The sequence below is a fragment of the Macaca nemestrina genome, chromosome 1, assembly GCF_043159975.1.
Source record: "Macaca nemestrina isolate mMacNem1 chromosome 1, mMacNem.hap1, whole genome shotgun sequence".
NCBI lineage: Eukaryota > Metazoa > Chordata > Mammalia > Primates > Cercopithecidae > Macaca > Macaca nemestrina.
Window position 1 is genome coordinate 142317499 of NC_092125.1, and position 17449 is coordinate 142334947.

Below are 17449 nucleotides of genomic sequence, written 5' to 3' on the forward strand. Positions count from 1 at the left end.
AGATTATACAAAGGTCCAGAGGTAATAAAGAAAGAGAGGGAGAGATCTTTAAATAAACTCTTTATCAGTAATACAGTATGTCTAGAGTTCAATTACAAGTAAAGGAGTAGAGAGAGATGAGGCTGAAGAGGCAAGTAGGAGCTAGATCATGCAGACCTTTTTGCTATTTTAAGGAATTAGACTTTATCATGAAAGTACTGAGAAGCCAATGAAAGGTTTTAACCAGTGACATGATCAAAATTGTATTTTATAAAGGTCACTCTGACTGCAATGTAGAAAAGGGATTAGAGGATGATAGAATAGGAACAAAGGGACTCATTAGGTGGTTTTTATAATAATCTAAGCAAAATAATGGCCTAGTTTAGGGTAGTGGCAATAGCAATGGAGAGAAGTGACTAGGTTAAATTATTTTTCAGAGGTAGAATCGCTACCTTGCTACTTCATTGGTTATAAGAGACAAAGTAGAAGGAGCAGTCAAAAATGATGCCCAGCTTTCCGACATTAGCAACTGGGAGAAAAGTAGGGCCTCGTTTGGGTAGATATTCTGAAGGAAAAGCAAGTTTGCTGGAATAGGGAACAGGATAAGTTCAACTTGGGAAACACTGAATTTAGAGGGCCTGCAAGATATCTAGATAAAGATGTCCTACAGACAGTTGGATACAACTGTGTGAAAATCAGGAGAGAGAGCTGAGCTAGAAGTAGAGACTTGAGAGTCATTCACATGTAGATGACAATTGAAACCACAGGAATAAATGAGAACTTTGATTGAGAAAGTGTAGTGTGGGGGGGTGGAGCAAGATGGCTGAATAGGAACAGCTCCAGTCTCCAACTCCCAGCGCGAGCGACACAGAAGACCGGTGATTTTTCATTTTCAACTGAGGTACTGGGTTCATCTCACTAGGGAGTGCCGGACAATCGGTGCTGGTCAGCTGCTGTAGCCCGACCAGCAAGAGCAGAAGCAGGGCGAGGCATCGCCTCACCTGGGAAGCGCAAGGGGGAAGGGAATCCCTTTACCTAGCCAGGGGAACTGAGACACACAAAACCTGGAAAATCGGGTAACTCCCACCGCAATACTGCCCTTTCAGCAAACAGGCACACCAGGAGATTATATCCCACACCTGGCTGGGAGGGTCCCACACCCACGGAGCCTCCCTCATTGCTAGCACAGCAGTCTGCGATCTAACCTCAAGGCAGCAGCCAGGCTGGGGAAGGGGCGCACGCCATTGCTGAGGCTTAAGTAGGTAAACAAAGCCTATGGGAAGCTCGAATTGGGTGGAGCTCACAGCAGCTCAAGGAAACCTGCCTGTCTCTGTAGACTCCACCTCTGGGGACAGGGCACAGTAAACAACAACAAAAGCAGCAGAAACCTCTGCAGATGCAAACGACTCTGTCTGACAGCTTTGAAGAGAGCAGTGGATCTCCCAACACGGAGGTTGAGATCTGAGAAGGGACAGACTGCCTGCTCAAGTGGGTCCCTGACCCCTGAGTAGCCTAACTGGGAGACATCCCCCACTAGGGGCAGTCTGACACCCCACACCTCACAGGGTGGAGTACACTCCTGAGAGGAAGCTTCCAAAGCAAGAATCAGACAGGTACACTCGCTGTTCAGCAATATTCTATCTTCTGCAGCCTCCGCTGCTGATACCCAGGCAAACAGGGTCTGGAGTGGACCTCAAACAATCTCCAACAGACCTACAGCTGAGGGTCCTGACTGTTAGAAGGAAAACTATCAAACAGGAAGGACACCTACACCAAAACCCCATCAGTTCGTCACCATCATCAAAGGCCAGAGGCAGATAAAACCACAAAGATGGGGAAAAAGCAGGGCAGAAAAGCTGGAAATTCAAAAAATAAGAGCGCATCTCCCCCGGCAAAGGAGCGCAGCTCATCGCCAGCAACGGATCAAAGCTGGACGGAGAATGACTTTGACGAGATGAGAGAAGAAGGCTTCAGGCATCAAACTTCACAGAGCTAAAGGAGGAATTACGTACCCAGCGCAAAGAAACTAAAAATCTTGAAAAAAAGTGGAAGAATTGATACCAAGAGTAATTAATGCAGAGAAGGTCATAAACGAAATGAAAGAGATGAAAACCATGACACGAGAAATACGTGACAAATGCACAAGCTTCAGTAACCGACTCGATCAACTGGAAGAAAGAGTATCAGCGATTGATGATCAAATGAATGAAATGAAGCGAGAAGAGAAATCTAAAGAAAAAAGAAGAAAAAGAAATGAACAAAGCCTGCAAGAAGTATGGGATTATGTGAAAAGACCAAATCTACGTCTGATTGGGGTGCCTGAAAGTGAGGGGGAAAATGGAACCAAGTTGGAAAACACTCTTCAGGATGTCATCCAGGAGAACTTCCCCAACCTAGTAGGGCAGGCCAACATTCAAATCCAGGAAATACAGAGAACGCCACAAAGATACTCCTCGAGAAGAGCAACTCCAAGACACATAATTGCCAGATTCACCAAAGTTGAAATGAAGGAAAAAATCTTAAGGGCAGCCAGAGAGAAAGGTTGGGTTACCCACAAAGGGAAGCCCATCAGACTAACAGCAGATCTCTCGGCAGTAACTCTCCAAGCCAGAAGAGAGTGGGGGCCAATATTCAACATTCCTAAAGAAAAGAATTTTAAACCCAGAATTTCATATCCAGCCAAACTAAGTTTCGTAAGTGAAGGAGAAATAAAATCCTTTACAGATAAGCAAATGCTTAGAGATTTTGTCACCACTAGGCCTGCCTTACAAGAGACCCTGAAGGAAGCACTAAACATGGAAAGGAATAACTGGTACCAGCCGTTGCAAAACCATGCCAAAATGTAAAGACCATCGAGGCTAGGAAGAAACTGCATCAACTAACGAGCAAAATAACCAGTTAATATCATAATGGCAGGATCAAGTTCACACATAACAATCTTAACCTTAAATGTAAATGGACTAAATGCTCCAATTAAAAGACACAGACTGGCAAACTGGATAAAGAGTCAAGACCCATCAGTCTGCTGTATTCAGGAGACCCATCTCACATGCAGAGACATACATAGGCTCAAAATAAAGGGATGGAGGAAGATCTACCAAGCAAATGGAGAACAAAAAAAAGCGGGGGTTGCAATACTAGTCTCTGATAAAACAGACTTTAAACCATCAAAGATCAAAAGAGACAAAGAAGGCCATTACATAATGGTAAAGGGATCAATTCAACAGGAAGAGCTAACTATCCTAAATATATATGCACCCAATACAGGAGCACCCAGATTCATAAAGCAAGTCCTTAGAGACTTACAAAGAGACTTAGACTCCCATACAATAATAATGGGAGACTTCAACACTTCACTGTCAACATTAGACAGATCAACGAGACAGAAAGTTAACAAGGATATCCAGGAATTGAACTCATCTCTGCAGCAAGCAGACCTAATAGACATCTATAGAACTCTCCACCCCAAATCAACAGAGTATACATTCTTCTCAGCACCACATCGCACTCATTCCAAAATTGACCACATAATTGGAAGTAAAGCACTCCTCAGCAAATGTACAAGAACAGAAATTATAACAAACTGTCTCTCAGACCACAGTGTAATCAAACTAGAACTCAGGACTAAGAAACTCAATCAAAACCGCTCAACTACATGGAAAGTGAACAACCTGCTCCTGAATGACTACTGGGTACATAACGAAATGAAGGCAGAAATAAAGATGTTCTTTGAAACCAATGAGAACAAAGATACAACATACCAGAATCTCTGGGATACATTTAAAGCAGTGTGTAGAGGGAAATTTATGGCACTAAATGCCCACAAGAGAAAGCAGGAAAGATCTAAAATGGACACTCGAACATCACAATTAAAAGAACTAGAGAAGCAAGAGCAAACACATTAGAAAGCTAGCAGAAGGCAAGAAATAACTAAGATCAGAGCGGAACTGAAGGAGATAGAGACACGAAAAACCTTCCAAAAAATCAATGAATCCAGGAGTTGGTTTTTTGAAAAGATCAACAAAATTGACAGACCGCTACCCAGACTAATAAAGAAGAAAAGAGAGAAGAATCAAATAGACGCAATAAAAAATAATAAAGGGGTATCACCACCGACCCCACAGAAATACAAACTACCATCAGAGAATACTATAAACACCTCTACGCAAATAAACTGGAAAATCTAGAAGAAATGGATAATTTCCTGGACACTTACACTCTTCCAAGACTAAACCAGGAAGAAGTTGAATCCCTGAATAGACCAATAGCAGGCTCTGAAATTGAGGCAATAATTAATAGCCTACCAACCAAAAAAAGTCCAGGACCAGATGGATTCACAGCTGAATTCTACCAGAGGTACAAGGAGGAGCTGGTACCATTCCTTCTGAAACTATTCCAATCAATAGAAAAAGAGGGAATCCCCCCTAACTCATTTTATGAGGCCAACATCATCCTGATACCAAAGCCTGGCAGAGACACAACAAAAAAAGAGAATTTTAGACCAATATCCCTGATGAACATCAATGCAAAAATCCTCAATAAAATACTGGCAAACCAGATTCAGCAGCACATCAAAAAGCTTATCCACCATGATCAAGTGGGCTTCATCCTTGGGATGCAATGCTGGTTCAACATTCGCAAATCAATAAACATAATCCAGCATATAAACAGAACCAAAGACAAGAACCACATGATTATGTCAATAGATGCAGAAAAGGCCTTTGACAAAATTCAACAGCCCTTCATGCTATAAACTCTCAATAAATTCGGTATTGATGGAACGTACCTCAAAATAATAAGAGCTATTTATGACAGACCCACAGCCAATATCATCCTGAATGGGCAAAAACTGGAAAAATTCCCTTTGAAAACTGGCACAAGACAGGGATGCCCTCTCTCACCACTCCTATTCAACATACTGTTGGAAGTTCTGGCTAGGGCAATCAGGTAAGAGAAAGAAATCAAGGATATTCAGTTAGGAAAAGAAGAAGTCAAATTGTCCCTCTTTGCAGATGACATGATTGTGTATTTAGAAAACCCCATTGTCTCAGCCCAAAATCTCCTTAAGCTCATAAGCAACTTCAGCAAAGTCTCAGGATACAAAATTAATGTGCAAAAATCACAAGCATTCTTATACACCAGTAACAGACAAACAGAGAGCCAAATCATGAATGAACTTCCATTCACAATAGCTTCAAAGAGATTAAAATACCTAGGAATCCAACTCACAAGGGATGTAAAGGACCTCTTCAAGGAGAACTACAAACCACTGCTCAGTGAAATCAAAGAGGACACAAACAAATGGAAGAACATACCATGCTCATGGATAGGAATAATCAATATCGTGAAAATGGCCATACTTCCCAAGGTTATTTATAGATTCAATGCCATCCCCATCAAGCTACCAATGACTTTCTTCACAGAATTGGAAAAAACTGCTTTAAAGTTCATATGGAACCAAAAAAGAGCCCGCATCTCCAAGACAATCCTAAGTCAAAAGAACAAAGCTGGAGGCATCACGCTACCTGACTTCAAACTATACTACAAGGCTACAGTAACCAAAACAGCATGGTACTGGTACCAAAATAGAGATATAGACCAATGGAACAGAACAGAGTCCTCAGAAATAATACCACACATCTACAGCCATCTGACATTCGACAAACCTGAGAGAAACAAGAAATGGGGAAAGGATTCCCTATTTAATAAATGGCGCTGGGAAAATTGGCTAGCCATAAGTAGAAAGCTGAAACTGGATCCTTTCCTTACTCCTTATACGAAAATTAATTCAAGATGGATTAGAGACTTAAATGTTAGACCTAATACCATAAAAACCCTAGAGGAAAACCTAGGTAGTAGCATTCAGGACATAGGCATGGGCAAAGACTTCATGTCTAAAACACCAAAAGCAACGGCAGCAAAAGCCAAAATTGACAAATGGGATCTCATTAAACTAAAGAGCTTCTGCCCAGCAAAAGAAACTACCATCAGAGTGAACAGGCAACCTACAGAATGGGAGAAAATTTTTGCAATCTACTGGTCTGACAAAGGGCTAATATCCAGAACCTACAAAGAACTCAAACAAATTTACAAGAAAAAAACAAACAACCCCATCAAAAAGTGGGCAAAGGATATGAACAGACATTTCTCAAAAGAAGACATTCATGCAGCCAACAGACACATGAAAAAATGCTCATCATCACTGGCCATCAGAGAAATGCAAATCAAAACCACAATGAGATACTATCTCACACCAGTTAGAATGGCAATCATTAAAAAGTCAGGAAACAACAGGTGCTGGAGAGGATGTGGAGAAATAGGAACACTTTTACACTGTTGGTGGGATTGTAAACTAGTTCAACCATTATGGAAAACAGTATGGCGATTCCTCAAGGATCTAGAACTAGATGTACCATATGACCCAGCCATCCCATTACTGGGTATACACCCAAAGGATTATAAATCATGCTGCTATAAAGACACATGCACACGTATGTTTATTGCGGCACTATTCACAATAGCAAAGACTTGGAATCAACCCAAATGTCCATCAGTGACAGACTGGATTAAGAAAATGTGGCACATATACACCATGGAATACTATGCAGCCATAAAAAAGGATGAGTTTGTGTCCTTTGTAGGGACATGGATGCAGCTGGAAACCATCATTCTTAGCAAATTATCGCAAGAACAGAAAACCAAACACCGCATGTTCTCACTCATAGGTGGGAAATGAACAATGAGATCACCTGGACTTGGGAAGGGGAACATCACACACCGGGGCCTATCATGGGGAGGGGGGAGGGGGGGAGGGATTGCATTGGGAGTTATACCTGATGTAAATGACGAGTTGATGGGTGCTGACGAGTTGAAGGGTGTAGCACACCAACATGGCACAAGTATACATATGTAACAAACCTGCACGTTATGCACATGTACCCTAGAACTTAAAGTATAATAATAATAAAAAAATAAATAAATAAAGAGAAAGTGTAGTGTAACAAGAGACCTAGTAAAGAACCATGAAGAATGCCAACATTTAGGCCAGACGTGGTGGCTTACGCCTGTAATCCCAGCACTTTGGGAGGCTGAGGCTGGTGGATCACAAGGTCAGGAGTTTTAGACCAGCCTGGCCAACATAGTGAAACCCCGTCTCTACTAAAAATACAAAAATTAGCCAGGTGTGGTGGTGGATGACTATAATCCCAGCTACTTGAGAGGCTGAGGCAGCGAATTGCCTCAACGGGAGGCAGAGGTTGCAGTGAGCTGAGATTACACCACTGCACTCCAGCCTGCGCAAAAGAACAAAGCTGCATCTCAAAAAAAAAAACAAAAATTGCCAACATTTAAGAAGGGCTTGAGTGAAATATTCGAGTCAAGAACTAACCTGAGTTTCTCCTAATTCATTGATTTGGGGACTTTATGTACCACCAGGAATTTTGTTGTTTGGCTCATGTGTTACAAGTTATTGATGTGAAACTGATACTTGAACTTATACTGATACTTGAACTTATATTTGTTTCATTAATAGATACAGATGAGTAAATCTCAAGGTGTGGACCTTAAAGAGTTTGGTTTTACTCCAAAACCTTCCCTTCCTAGTATATCGAGGTACACATATAATGTTAGGATCTAAGGTAAAATATTTATCATAAACTCTGTTCCTGCAGGTAACCATTTATTCAGGGAAAGATAGTCACTGGCTACCATCAAATCACAGTTATCGTTTAGTTCCATAATGAAGCAATAACATCATAATGGTTTCATTATCTTTGATACCCCAAATTTATTTAGAACTCTACAGTTATGAAATAACACTCATTAAATCATCTCTTCCCTAGGAAACTACCTCTCCTATGTCATTCCCTTAGGTTCTCTCTTTATAGGGAATATAAACTAAGTGACAAGAGTATACTTTAAAAGTGGAAATGATGTTGGCATACAAAGTCTAACCTTTCCATTTAGAAGCTCAGTCCATGCTAATAATATCTCAGATTTATAATACAAAAATTATACATTCGTGCATTATATTTTCTGACTTAAACAACAACATGGCCATAAAATGAGGTATTTTTTTGTCCTGTTGTATAGATGGAAAAACTGAAGTTCATATTCCTAGTTAGCAAGCAGAAGGCCTCAGATGGTAACTCAGTGTTCTTTTCCTATATCATGATGCCTACAGGACAATCATATATGTAATTTCCCTTCCAGATAAGGGCATTCTATATGCAGGAATGACATTCAATATATTTAACAACTAGTACAGAACAGGAACTGACTCATTGGAATAGATACCAGCAGTACTTCTAGAGATCGTGGCTTTTGTTATCTAACTAAGGGCATGCAAAGAAGACTAAGCATTGGTCACTTCCATTAAACACCTGTTTATTTGCTACCCAGGCTGGGTCTAGTTTTTCATAGAAGTGTTAAATGAATAAATCATTATTTTTATTTATATGAATAAATAGTTTTCAGGCTTAGATTAATTTTCATATTTTCTTTAACTTTTTATGGTTTTATCTTTATAAAGGTCAGAATATTTAAACATATCTGAATTTCCTATAATGGAGCAGTGGGATCAGCCTGAAATCTATGGAAAAGTTAGACAAGAACCATCTGAATATCAAGACAAAGGTAAATTACCATTGATACTTACTTGAGAGAGTAAATGGCTTATTACTACTTTGAATTGACAAGTAGTGTTATTGAAACACCAGCATCTGAAATTATTATAATTATTAACTTGGCAACATTTTTCTCTTAGATTACGGAATCATTTTCAAATTCTTGGGTCTGTTATTCAGATGGTCTTACTCTATTTTTTTTAAAAAAATCTCTTTCCCACATAATGCTATTTTAATTTAAAGATACTATGAGGAAAATCTGAGCCAATAAGGCATCCTTGAGTATATAGAGTATTAACATACTGAATGATTACCTTCATATATTGTTAGAATTATTTAAAATAATTTTATGTTTATAAAACTAGTCCAGTTTTACAAAATATCAATGTGACCTTGGGCAAGTTATTTAATCTCTTTGGGCTTTAGTCTTAACTTTAAGATGAAGGTATTGAACTGGGTGACCTTTAATATCTCTCCAATTCTTAAACCTATGATTCTTACAATTCTATGTTAGTATGAGAATATAACTTAGGTTGTGGGATATAGCTAGTTTGTAATCTAGATTTGCTTTTTTATCTGTCTGTCATTTAATTAATGAGATAATACATATAAATTCAACACTGCCTGGTTCATCATTACTCTGGTTCCTGCAATTAATAGAGCATAATTTCCCTGAATAATGCTGTTAATAGCAGTCTGTTAAAACATGAGACAGTCCTGTCCATCTTCAAGTAGCTGTATGTAGAAATGGTAAGCTTGGGGTTTTCTGAAAATCATTTCATGTGTTTGGCATTGGCTTCTGTTGACATTCTTGTCTTCATGCTATCATTTTTTTTTCTTCATGTTGTAACTTTTTTTCCTCTAGTCATAATTTAAGATTTTACAGAAGCAAGGACTGGAGTATTCACTACCTCTTATGATACCATGGCACCTATTAGGCCCAATAATGAGATCAAGAAAAGTTCCTAATCTCACCTGGAGAATCAGAGCATTTATCCAACTTATTCAAAGCCTGGATATCATTACAAAGTGGATAGGAAGTATAAAATTGTCAAGCTTCTTATATTTATCTTTGTTCAACATCTAGCCCTCTAACTTACTCCTTCCTTATCCTACTACTCTACTACCTGTCCTTCTGCACACAAGAGCTTATCTATCCTTCTCTCTGCTTACTTTTGTGTTCTATTTACATGGTTTTCCTCCTTTTATTTCCCACTAACTATTCCAAATCCAATTTATAGTATGATATTAAAGCCTCATCTAGATACCTTAACACCCAATAATAACTGTATCCCTGTTTTATCGAGTGGGCCACTTTTTTTAAAAAAAGGAGCTGTACGGTGTAGTAGTTAAGTTCACAAGATCTGAAAACAATCTGTCCAAGTCCTAGCTCTGACATTTAGTGTAACCTTTCATAGTCTACTTAACCACTTTGTCTAAATTCTTCATCTGGTTATATTTTAGGGGTTTTGGGATTAAATGAGATAATGCATGTAAAGCTGTTATAGTTTCTGGTACTGTTAGTAACAGTTAATTGAGTATGTTTATTATATTTTTCACATATTAGTCTTTGGTGGCAAAACATACTTTAAATGTATTCAAATACTGCTTTTGAGAATGTTTTTGAAAAGCACGGCAGTTTTTATCTTCTGTATTCCAATTTCAAAAAGGGAAGAAGAAAAAATGTCAAAAATTATATAAGAAAGCATGTTGAATCATAAGACTTAAATTGGAAGGGACCTTGTGCAGTTTCTCATTTTATAGTGAAAGAAGCCAAGACTCCAAGAGATTAAATGACTTGCCCCAAAATTTCATATCTAATTAATGGCAAGGCCAGAAATAGATTGCATATCTTTTGATTCCCAGCCCAATGCCATTTCTATAAAGTGATACTGACTTTTAGTTATCAGTGGAGAATTGAAAATTGAACCAATAGTAGTATATGAACTCTTTCAGCTTTTCGCCCCACCCCTCAACTATATATTTCCCTGTCTCTGCATCCATCTATAACCATCTATTTGTCTTAAAAGAAAAATTATCTTTTCTTCCACTCGAGGCATATCTCTCCTCCTGTAATCTTAATTCTATCTAATCCTGCTTTCCCTGGGACTTTAGAAGATCATTATCCATCTCCTCTTTCCCATATTTTCATTGTTTCCTCTCCACTGCGTCTTTCCCTTTAGCATATAAATATGCTGAAGTCTCATCCTTCTTCAGCTTCATGTCCTCATCTAGCTGTCATGCCTTTTTTTATTATAAATGATAACAATTCTACTCAAAATGACGTAAGCACAAGAAAAGGAACCAATTGTCTCAAGTAAACTGAAAAGTATCTGGCCTAATTCTGGCTAAATCAAGGCACTCATGCCTCTGGCTTTCTCTCAATCTTTTAGCTATGCCTGTTGCTACTTGGCTTTACTTTTTAAATAGGGTTTCTCACATGGCAGGTAGCCCCTAACTTTCATCTTAGCAGTTTAGCAGCCTCAGTGGAAAAAGGTAGACTTCCCTGTTAGGTTTGGCAGACCAGAACTCATTCTAACTGGCCTCATTTGAGTCATGTGTTTATCCCTTGATCAATCCCAGTAACCTGAGGATTGGGTCATTGTATACCTGTGGCCCCAGAGAAGGCAGGGCACCATGAAAAATGGCCTTACTAGGATCCAGTGGAATTGTAGAAGTAGTTTCTTCAAAGGAAAGGGAGGGTACTCCCACTAAAAGAAGGGAAAGCATACCAGGCAGACAAAAACCAGAATTCTAGAGTCCCTGTACCCTCTATCTCTTGCTTTGTCATCAAAACAAAAATTAATTGAAAGAGCAATTGACACTCAGTATGCTCATCACTTCCTTATACCCTAGTTCCTCTTTATTCAATAAAATTTGGGTTTTCTCTGTATCACTCCTTTGAAACTGTTTTTGTTCAGGCCATTTAGTGACTTTCTAAGTTCTGAATTCAGTGAACTATTTTCAACTGTTACTCTCTTTGACCTCTGTAGTAGTTGATACTTCTGGTCTTTCTTTTGGAAATCTCTCTTTGGTTTCAATTAAACCATTATATTGGTCTCCTGTTACCTCTTAGGCTGCATGGGCTTTTCTTCCTGTTGATGTTGCAAAAGCATTCTTTTTTCTTTTTATTCTTCTCACTTCAAAAACTTTTCCTATACAATATCACCCAAGCCTGTGTCTTTAATCACTATGTTTTGATAATTTCTAAGTCTGTATCTCCCATCTAGATCTTTCTTTCTAACTCCAAATTCGTCTATATAATCACCTTCCTGGACATATCCACCTAACAGTTAACATATCAGACATGTCAGCATCTGAACTCTGTCTTCTTTGTACCTCACTCTGCACCTTCTCTTTTTTCCTTAGCTCGGTGAATGAACTCTTTTCTTTGTTAAGCTGCTAAAGGCAGAAAAAGTGTCCTTCTAAATGGCTCACCCCATGTGTAAATAATCACCAAATCTTAATTATTTTGCCTCCTGCACATCTCTTATATTTGTTATTTCCTCTCTATCCTTTCTGCTGATACTCTAGCTTAAGCATTCATTGTCTCTCATTTACTGCAATAACATACTTTTCTCTCTGCTTTCAGTCTCATTATCCTTCAATCCATAATATTCCAGGTGATCTAACAGACATATCTGGTTGTGTAAACCTTCTGCTGAAACATCTTCAATAGTTATCCTTTGCCTGTAAGAAAAAAACAAAACAAAACCAAAAAATCTCCTCAATATGGCAAATAAGCTTCAACATGATCTAGCATTTAATTACCTGTGCAGACACAGTGGATCCTTCCTTCTCCTACTTTGTGCTCCAGAAATCCTGAAAACTTACAGTTCTCCCAAAATTCTCGGTTCTCTCATATTGCTGTGTCTTTTACATGGTGTTTTCCCTTCATGGCATAGGTTGCCTGTGCTCTTGCCCTGCCTCACAACCACAGCTCTATCAAGCTGAAATTTCAACTACTCTTCCTTCATATGCTATCAGGAGTCTGTCATGTGGTATCCCCTAGGAAGAGTATGTCTCACTTCCATTGTAGGTTTAGATCCTCCTTCCTCTGCATTCCCATTGCACTCTGTACAAACTTCCATTTTTAGTACATTGTGTGTCTCAGTGTATGCAAATCAACATACAAAAGTAGAATAATGTGAACTGTAGTTATAGGTACAGTTTCAGAATAAAGAAGGGTTTGGACAGGTGAAGAAATCAATTGATGGAGGATACTTAAAGTGGAGGAAACTCAGTGATATGCTGGAGCAAGTTTATACTGACTTATGAGAGGTGATTATTAAATTTTCAAGAATCTTTCAGCCATTATTAAAAATTTAATTACATAAACGTTCAATTAAATTATGTTAAAAACAAAGGCAACAATACTCAAAACTCATCACTTCCTAATTATTCTACTGTATTTTACTGTTATCTGTGTTCTTGAGGTTATTTATCTATATGGTAGAAATACTATATAATAGGGTGCTGTCGTGTATTTTTTCCCAACTTCTTATTCAATTATGTCACATTAATAGCTTGAAATGAGTTATGGTGGGAACATTTATACCATAGGAATCAGCAAACACTACCAATCTGGGTTTGATTTATTGTTTTGCTTATTATTTAGAATTCAGAAAGTGAGGGATAAAATTTAATCATGTAGATTAAACAAACGTGTTGTTATTGTAGCCATTACATTGTGAATAACACAAAAAATTGAGAGAATATTCCTCTAGTATTTGAAAATTACTATTTAATTCAGGAAAGAGGTTACTTAAGTCAATGATGAATGAGTGAAATCCCAACAGATGTCTTTGTTGTTTTATGAATACTTTCATCTTACTTTTTAGAGTCAACAAAAATATCAAACAACATTCACATGAGAGCTACATTCATTTGTCACTTGCAACCATAGGTTGACTACAGATAAAAGAGTGGCAAAACTTAATGAAAACATTCAATGAGAATCAATTAGATATATGGAATTTGCATTTATAAGCATACCATATATGTTATTGTTATTTATAAAATGTGTGCTGTATAGCCTTTATATCAGTAAAGATTATAATAAACTTATATATGTATACAGATGCATATGCTTTTTGTAGAGGTAGCTATTAAACATTTATTACCACAATACTATGTAAAACTGTGCAACTAAAGGCATTTAGCCCCCCATAACAATCTTTTGAGGTAGATACTGTTGTTGCCTTATTTTGCAGAATCAAGAAGTTTGAATTACTTGTCTAAGACTACACAATTAATAGAAAGGTGGAATTTTCACTTAGGTAGTTTGGCTCTAAATCCAGACTATAAACAATGAATAACAGTGAGGATTTTTTAGCAGGAGAAGAATAAATATTATTTATTTTGGACAAATACTTTTTATAACAATACTGAAAATTAACTTTAGGGAGAAGATCTGGAGGAGGAAGGCCATTTTAGAAACTATTATAATCCAATCTTAGAGTAGAGTTATTCTAATATGGGAATTAAGAGGAAAAATTAATTGCCTAAAAAATTTATTGAAACTTAAATTTAGTGCAACTTAATACAGTTAATAGAATTGGCTGAATGCAGTATTCAACAATGCTTGACACAATGCTTTTGAAAACTGTTACTCAAGAACTCTGTTTAGTAGTTGAAAGATGTGTTTGATATATCAATAGACTACGATGCTTGTGGTTTAAAAAGTACCTATAGTCTTTTATACATATACATAACAGATTTTTCTAGATATAACTATTCTACAACTTCAGATGAGAAAGTCTCTCAAAAGTGTTCTTCAACAGAAGTCTCAATATATCTGGAAACCAAAATTTGACAGATGCAGATAAAAGCAATTCTCTATTTTCAGAAGTTTTGAATGTGAACTTTGAATTGGGAAATGAAGTTCGGGATGATTTTGATGAGGAAAACTTAGAAGTTACTAGCTTTTCAACTGATACTGAGAAGACAAAAATATCAGGTAAAATCATACTTAGCATGGAATCATTTCATTAGAAATTCTTTGAATATTTTTCATTTCAGCTCCTGGAACTAAGTTTCTTTGCCTTTGTTGTGTGTGCTTGTTTAGTTAGATTTGGTTTGTTAAGATTGTAATTTTTAGCAAAACTGAAAATGTGACCCTTCTACACAGAACATTTCCCCCCTAAGGGAAGAGATGAAGGTTATTCCATGATGATAATGTAGCAAATGAGCACTTTCTATTCTATTGCTCCTATCTCTTGTAAAAGTCAATTCAAATTGTTTATTCAATTTTCTCTCATGAAACAGACTATTTTGTACTACATTCTAAGATCACAAATGGTCTGCTAATATTTGTGAAGGACAAAAAAAATTTATTTTTAAAACTATTCATCTGCTTGCAAAGAAAATAACTTTTATTTCTAGTTGAAATATGAAATTTTCAGCTTGAAGTAAATAAATAAATAAGAAAAAAGGGTTAGTTTATCCTGTACTAGAAATTCTATTTAAATCATATGTAACCCCAAAATAATGAGGCTTATTAGCTCTTTGAGTGAAAGGCAAATTTACTCCATTTCACTAAAACAGAGAATTGAAAATCTTGGCAAGTATGTGATAAGATAGCAATGGAGATACTGTCTCCCATTAGGGCTGACAGAAAGAAATCAGTCCCTCAGCCTTCTCAGTGCAGACTGGTATTCCCACAATTATAGATACCTCTTACTATAACCCACCTCATGTTTTTAAAAGAATATTTCAAAGGGAAGCAGTTAGAAGTTGAAATGTTATTGTTTCGGGGGCCTTAGAATTACCTAGAGAACTAATACTGCTTCTGAAAAGAACAGGATTTGACCACCTTCACAGAATGGGCCAGGACAATCTCCATGATGTGGGGTCATTAGGCACAATTTTGTATAGCACTGGACAACTACTGTTCCCTACCTCGAGTTTAAATATCATTGGATACTGTTAGTTAATAGGCAATGTGTACTGATCCTTTGAGGTAGCCTAGTCCTAAGAGGGCATAGCTTTGTCACTGGGAAAATCAGTCTCAATAAATGACATTTTCCCTCATGTATAGAGCACTTTAAATGATTATGAACAGACCATTGAAAATACTGAGTGAACTTCAACTTGATGATTTATGTGAATGAAAATGTAAGTATATAAATAATGAGGGTGAGTGGAAAAGCACAAACTGTTTTTCCTCACTCTCACACCATGATCAGCCCAGAAGACATCTGTGAACAAATGTCTGGGTTTTTTCCCCACACACCAAGCAAGCAATCAGTTCCGCAGTGAATACCAGCTGGGTGTCTTCCAACCCAGTAGAGTTAGAAACAGGGGCCAAAGACCAAATATGTGTTTTACAACAACATAGGTGGCTTGAGGACCTTATAATATAATTACTAATAAGCTAACCTGTATGTTTTATAGTTTTACTCCCTTAGCTTTGTGCCCCTAATTTTTCTATGCAAATTAAATTAGGTGATTGAGAATTATTCATTCCTTCCTTAACCAGATCATATCTGTTGGAGAGAGCATTGTAGAACCTGTGAAAAGCTTCATTCAGCTGTTTCTTGGCATTTTGTTTCAAAATGTTATCTCTTCACATAGAATTTGGAAACACTTTGAGTTCAAGTACCAGGGCAAGTAAGCTACCCCTTCAAGAGTCAAAGAGCAAATTCCAAAGAGAAATGTCAAACAGGCAAGTTTTAGAACTTTGGTTTGTAATACATACAACTTTATATCCTCTTGACGCATAGTTGGAGATGGAGATCAAGGTATTAGATGTCAGAGATGCTAAAAGGTATTAGCCAACCTAAACCCTCTTAATCTTAGAGGTGTGTTTCTCAAAGTGCTGTTGTTAAACCACCTGCATCAAAATCACTTTGTGGTGCATATTAAAAATGCACATTCTTGAGCCCCACATTAGACCTACTGAATTTTTGTCTCTGGGACTGGAGCCCAGGAACCTTCACTTTTAACGAGACTTGAAAACTGAATAGGAGTTTGACAACTAGAACAGAGGCGGATAGGCATTCCAGGTATAAGAAAGCATCTGTAAAGGGATAAGGCTTGAAAAGGCATCCCATGCTCAAAGATCAGTAAAGTGTGGGATGTGTGGTCACAGCATAATCTCTGTTGCTGAGGTCTTATTGTAAGGGCTTTTGAGTGCTGTGCTTAGACACCTGTCCTGTACCCAGACAGTCAGGGGTCGCAAACCCAAATACCTTCAAGATTTGGTGGGCCAAGGCCAACTGCAGAGTGTCCCATCTAAAGGAAGCAGCCACTACTCAGCTCCAAACAGTTGTTACTATGCAAGCAATGTGAGTCTAGTGTTACAAAATATTCTGATTTTTCAAGAAAAGCTAGGAATCTGAAATTTTATGTGATATCTTATTATTTTTAAATTTTGACAACTGATTCAAAAAAATGTGATGTACTCTGTGGCACCCTCCTCCAAATAATAATATCTGTAGGCCAGATGTGTCCTAGGGCCCTCTAGTTTTTACCTGTATGGTAGGCAGTGAGGAACCATCCAAAATATTTAAGCACAGGAAAAACAATTTGATTTAAAAAATCATCCTAGCAGCAGTATGCAGAGTGAATCATAGGGAGTGGGACTGCCAGAGGCATGGTGGCCAATGAGAAAGACAGACTATAATGAGGCCTAAACTAGGGCAGAAATGATAGGAACAGAGAGGTAGGGTTGGATTTTTAAAACATTTCAGAAATAGAGCAGATTCAATGTGGCAATTGATAGGATGTGATAGTTGAGGAAGAGGGAAGAATAATGGCACCTAGGTAGGTGTTATTTAAGGATATAGGAAACAAGAGATTTAGAATGGAAAACATAATTTTATAAATGTTCAATTTGAAGTATC

The 17449-nt window shown here is 37.6% G+C and overlaps 1 protein-coding gene across 2 annotated transcripts in view; it reads left to right on the top strand.

Moving 5' to 3' along the window:
- LOC105482854 (probable ATP-dependent DNA helicase HFM1) overlaps positions 1-16264 on the top strand; it is a 39633-nt gene extending 23369 nt beyond the window's left edge. Inside the window, exons 5-7 of one of the 2 annotated variants that reach the window (XM_071080958.1) lie at positions 8510-8613; positions 14452-14562; positions 16084-16264. In XM_071080958.1, coding sequence (XP_070937059.1) covers positions 8510-8533 — 24 coding nt within the window. In that variant the 3' untranslated portion in view covers positions 8534-8613; positions 14452-14562; positions 16084-16264. Of the gene's footprint in view, positions 1-8509; positions 8614-14451; positions 14859-16083 lie in introns of those variants that run through there. The other variant, XM_071080941.1, reaches the window with a different exon arrangement.
- The last annotated feature ends 1185 nt before the right edge of the window (positions 16265-17449 follow it).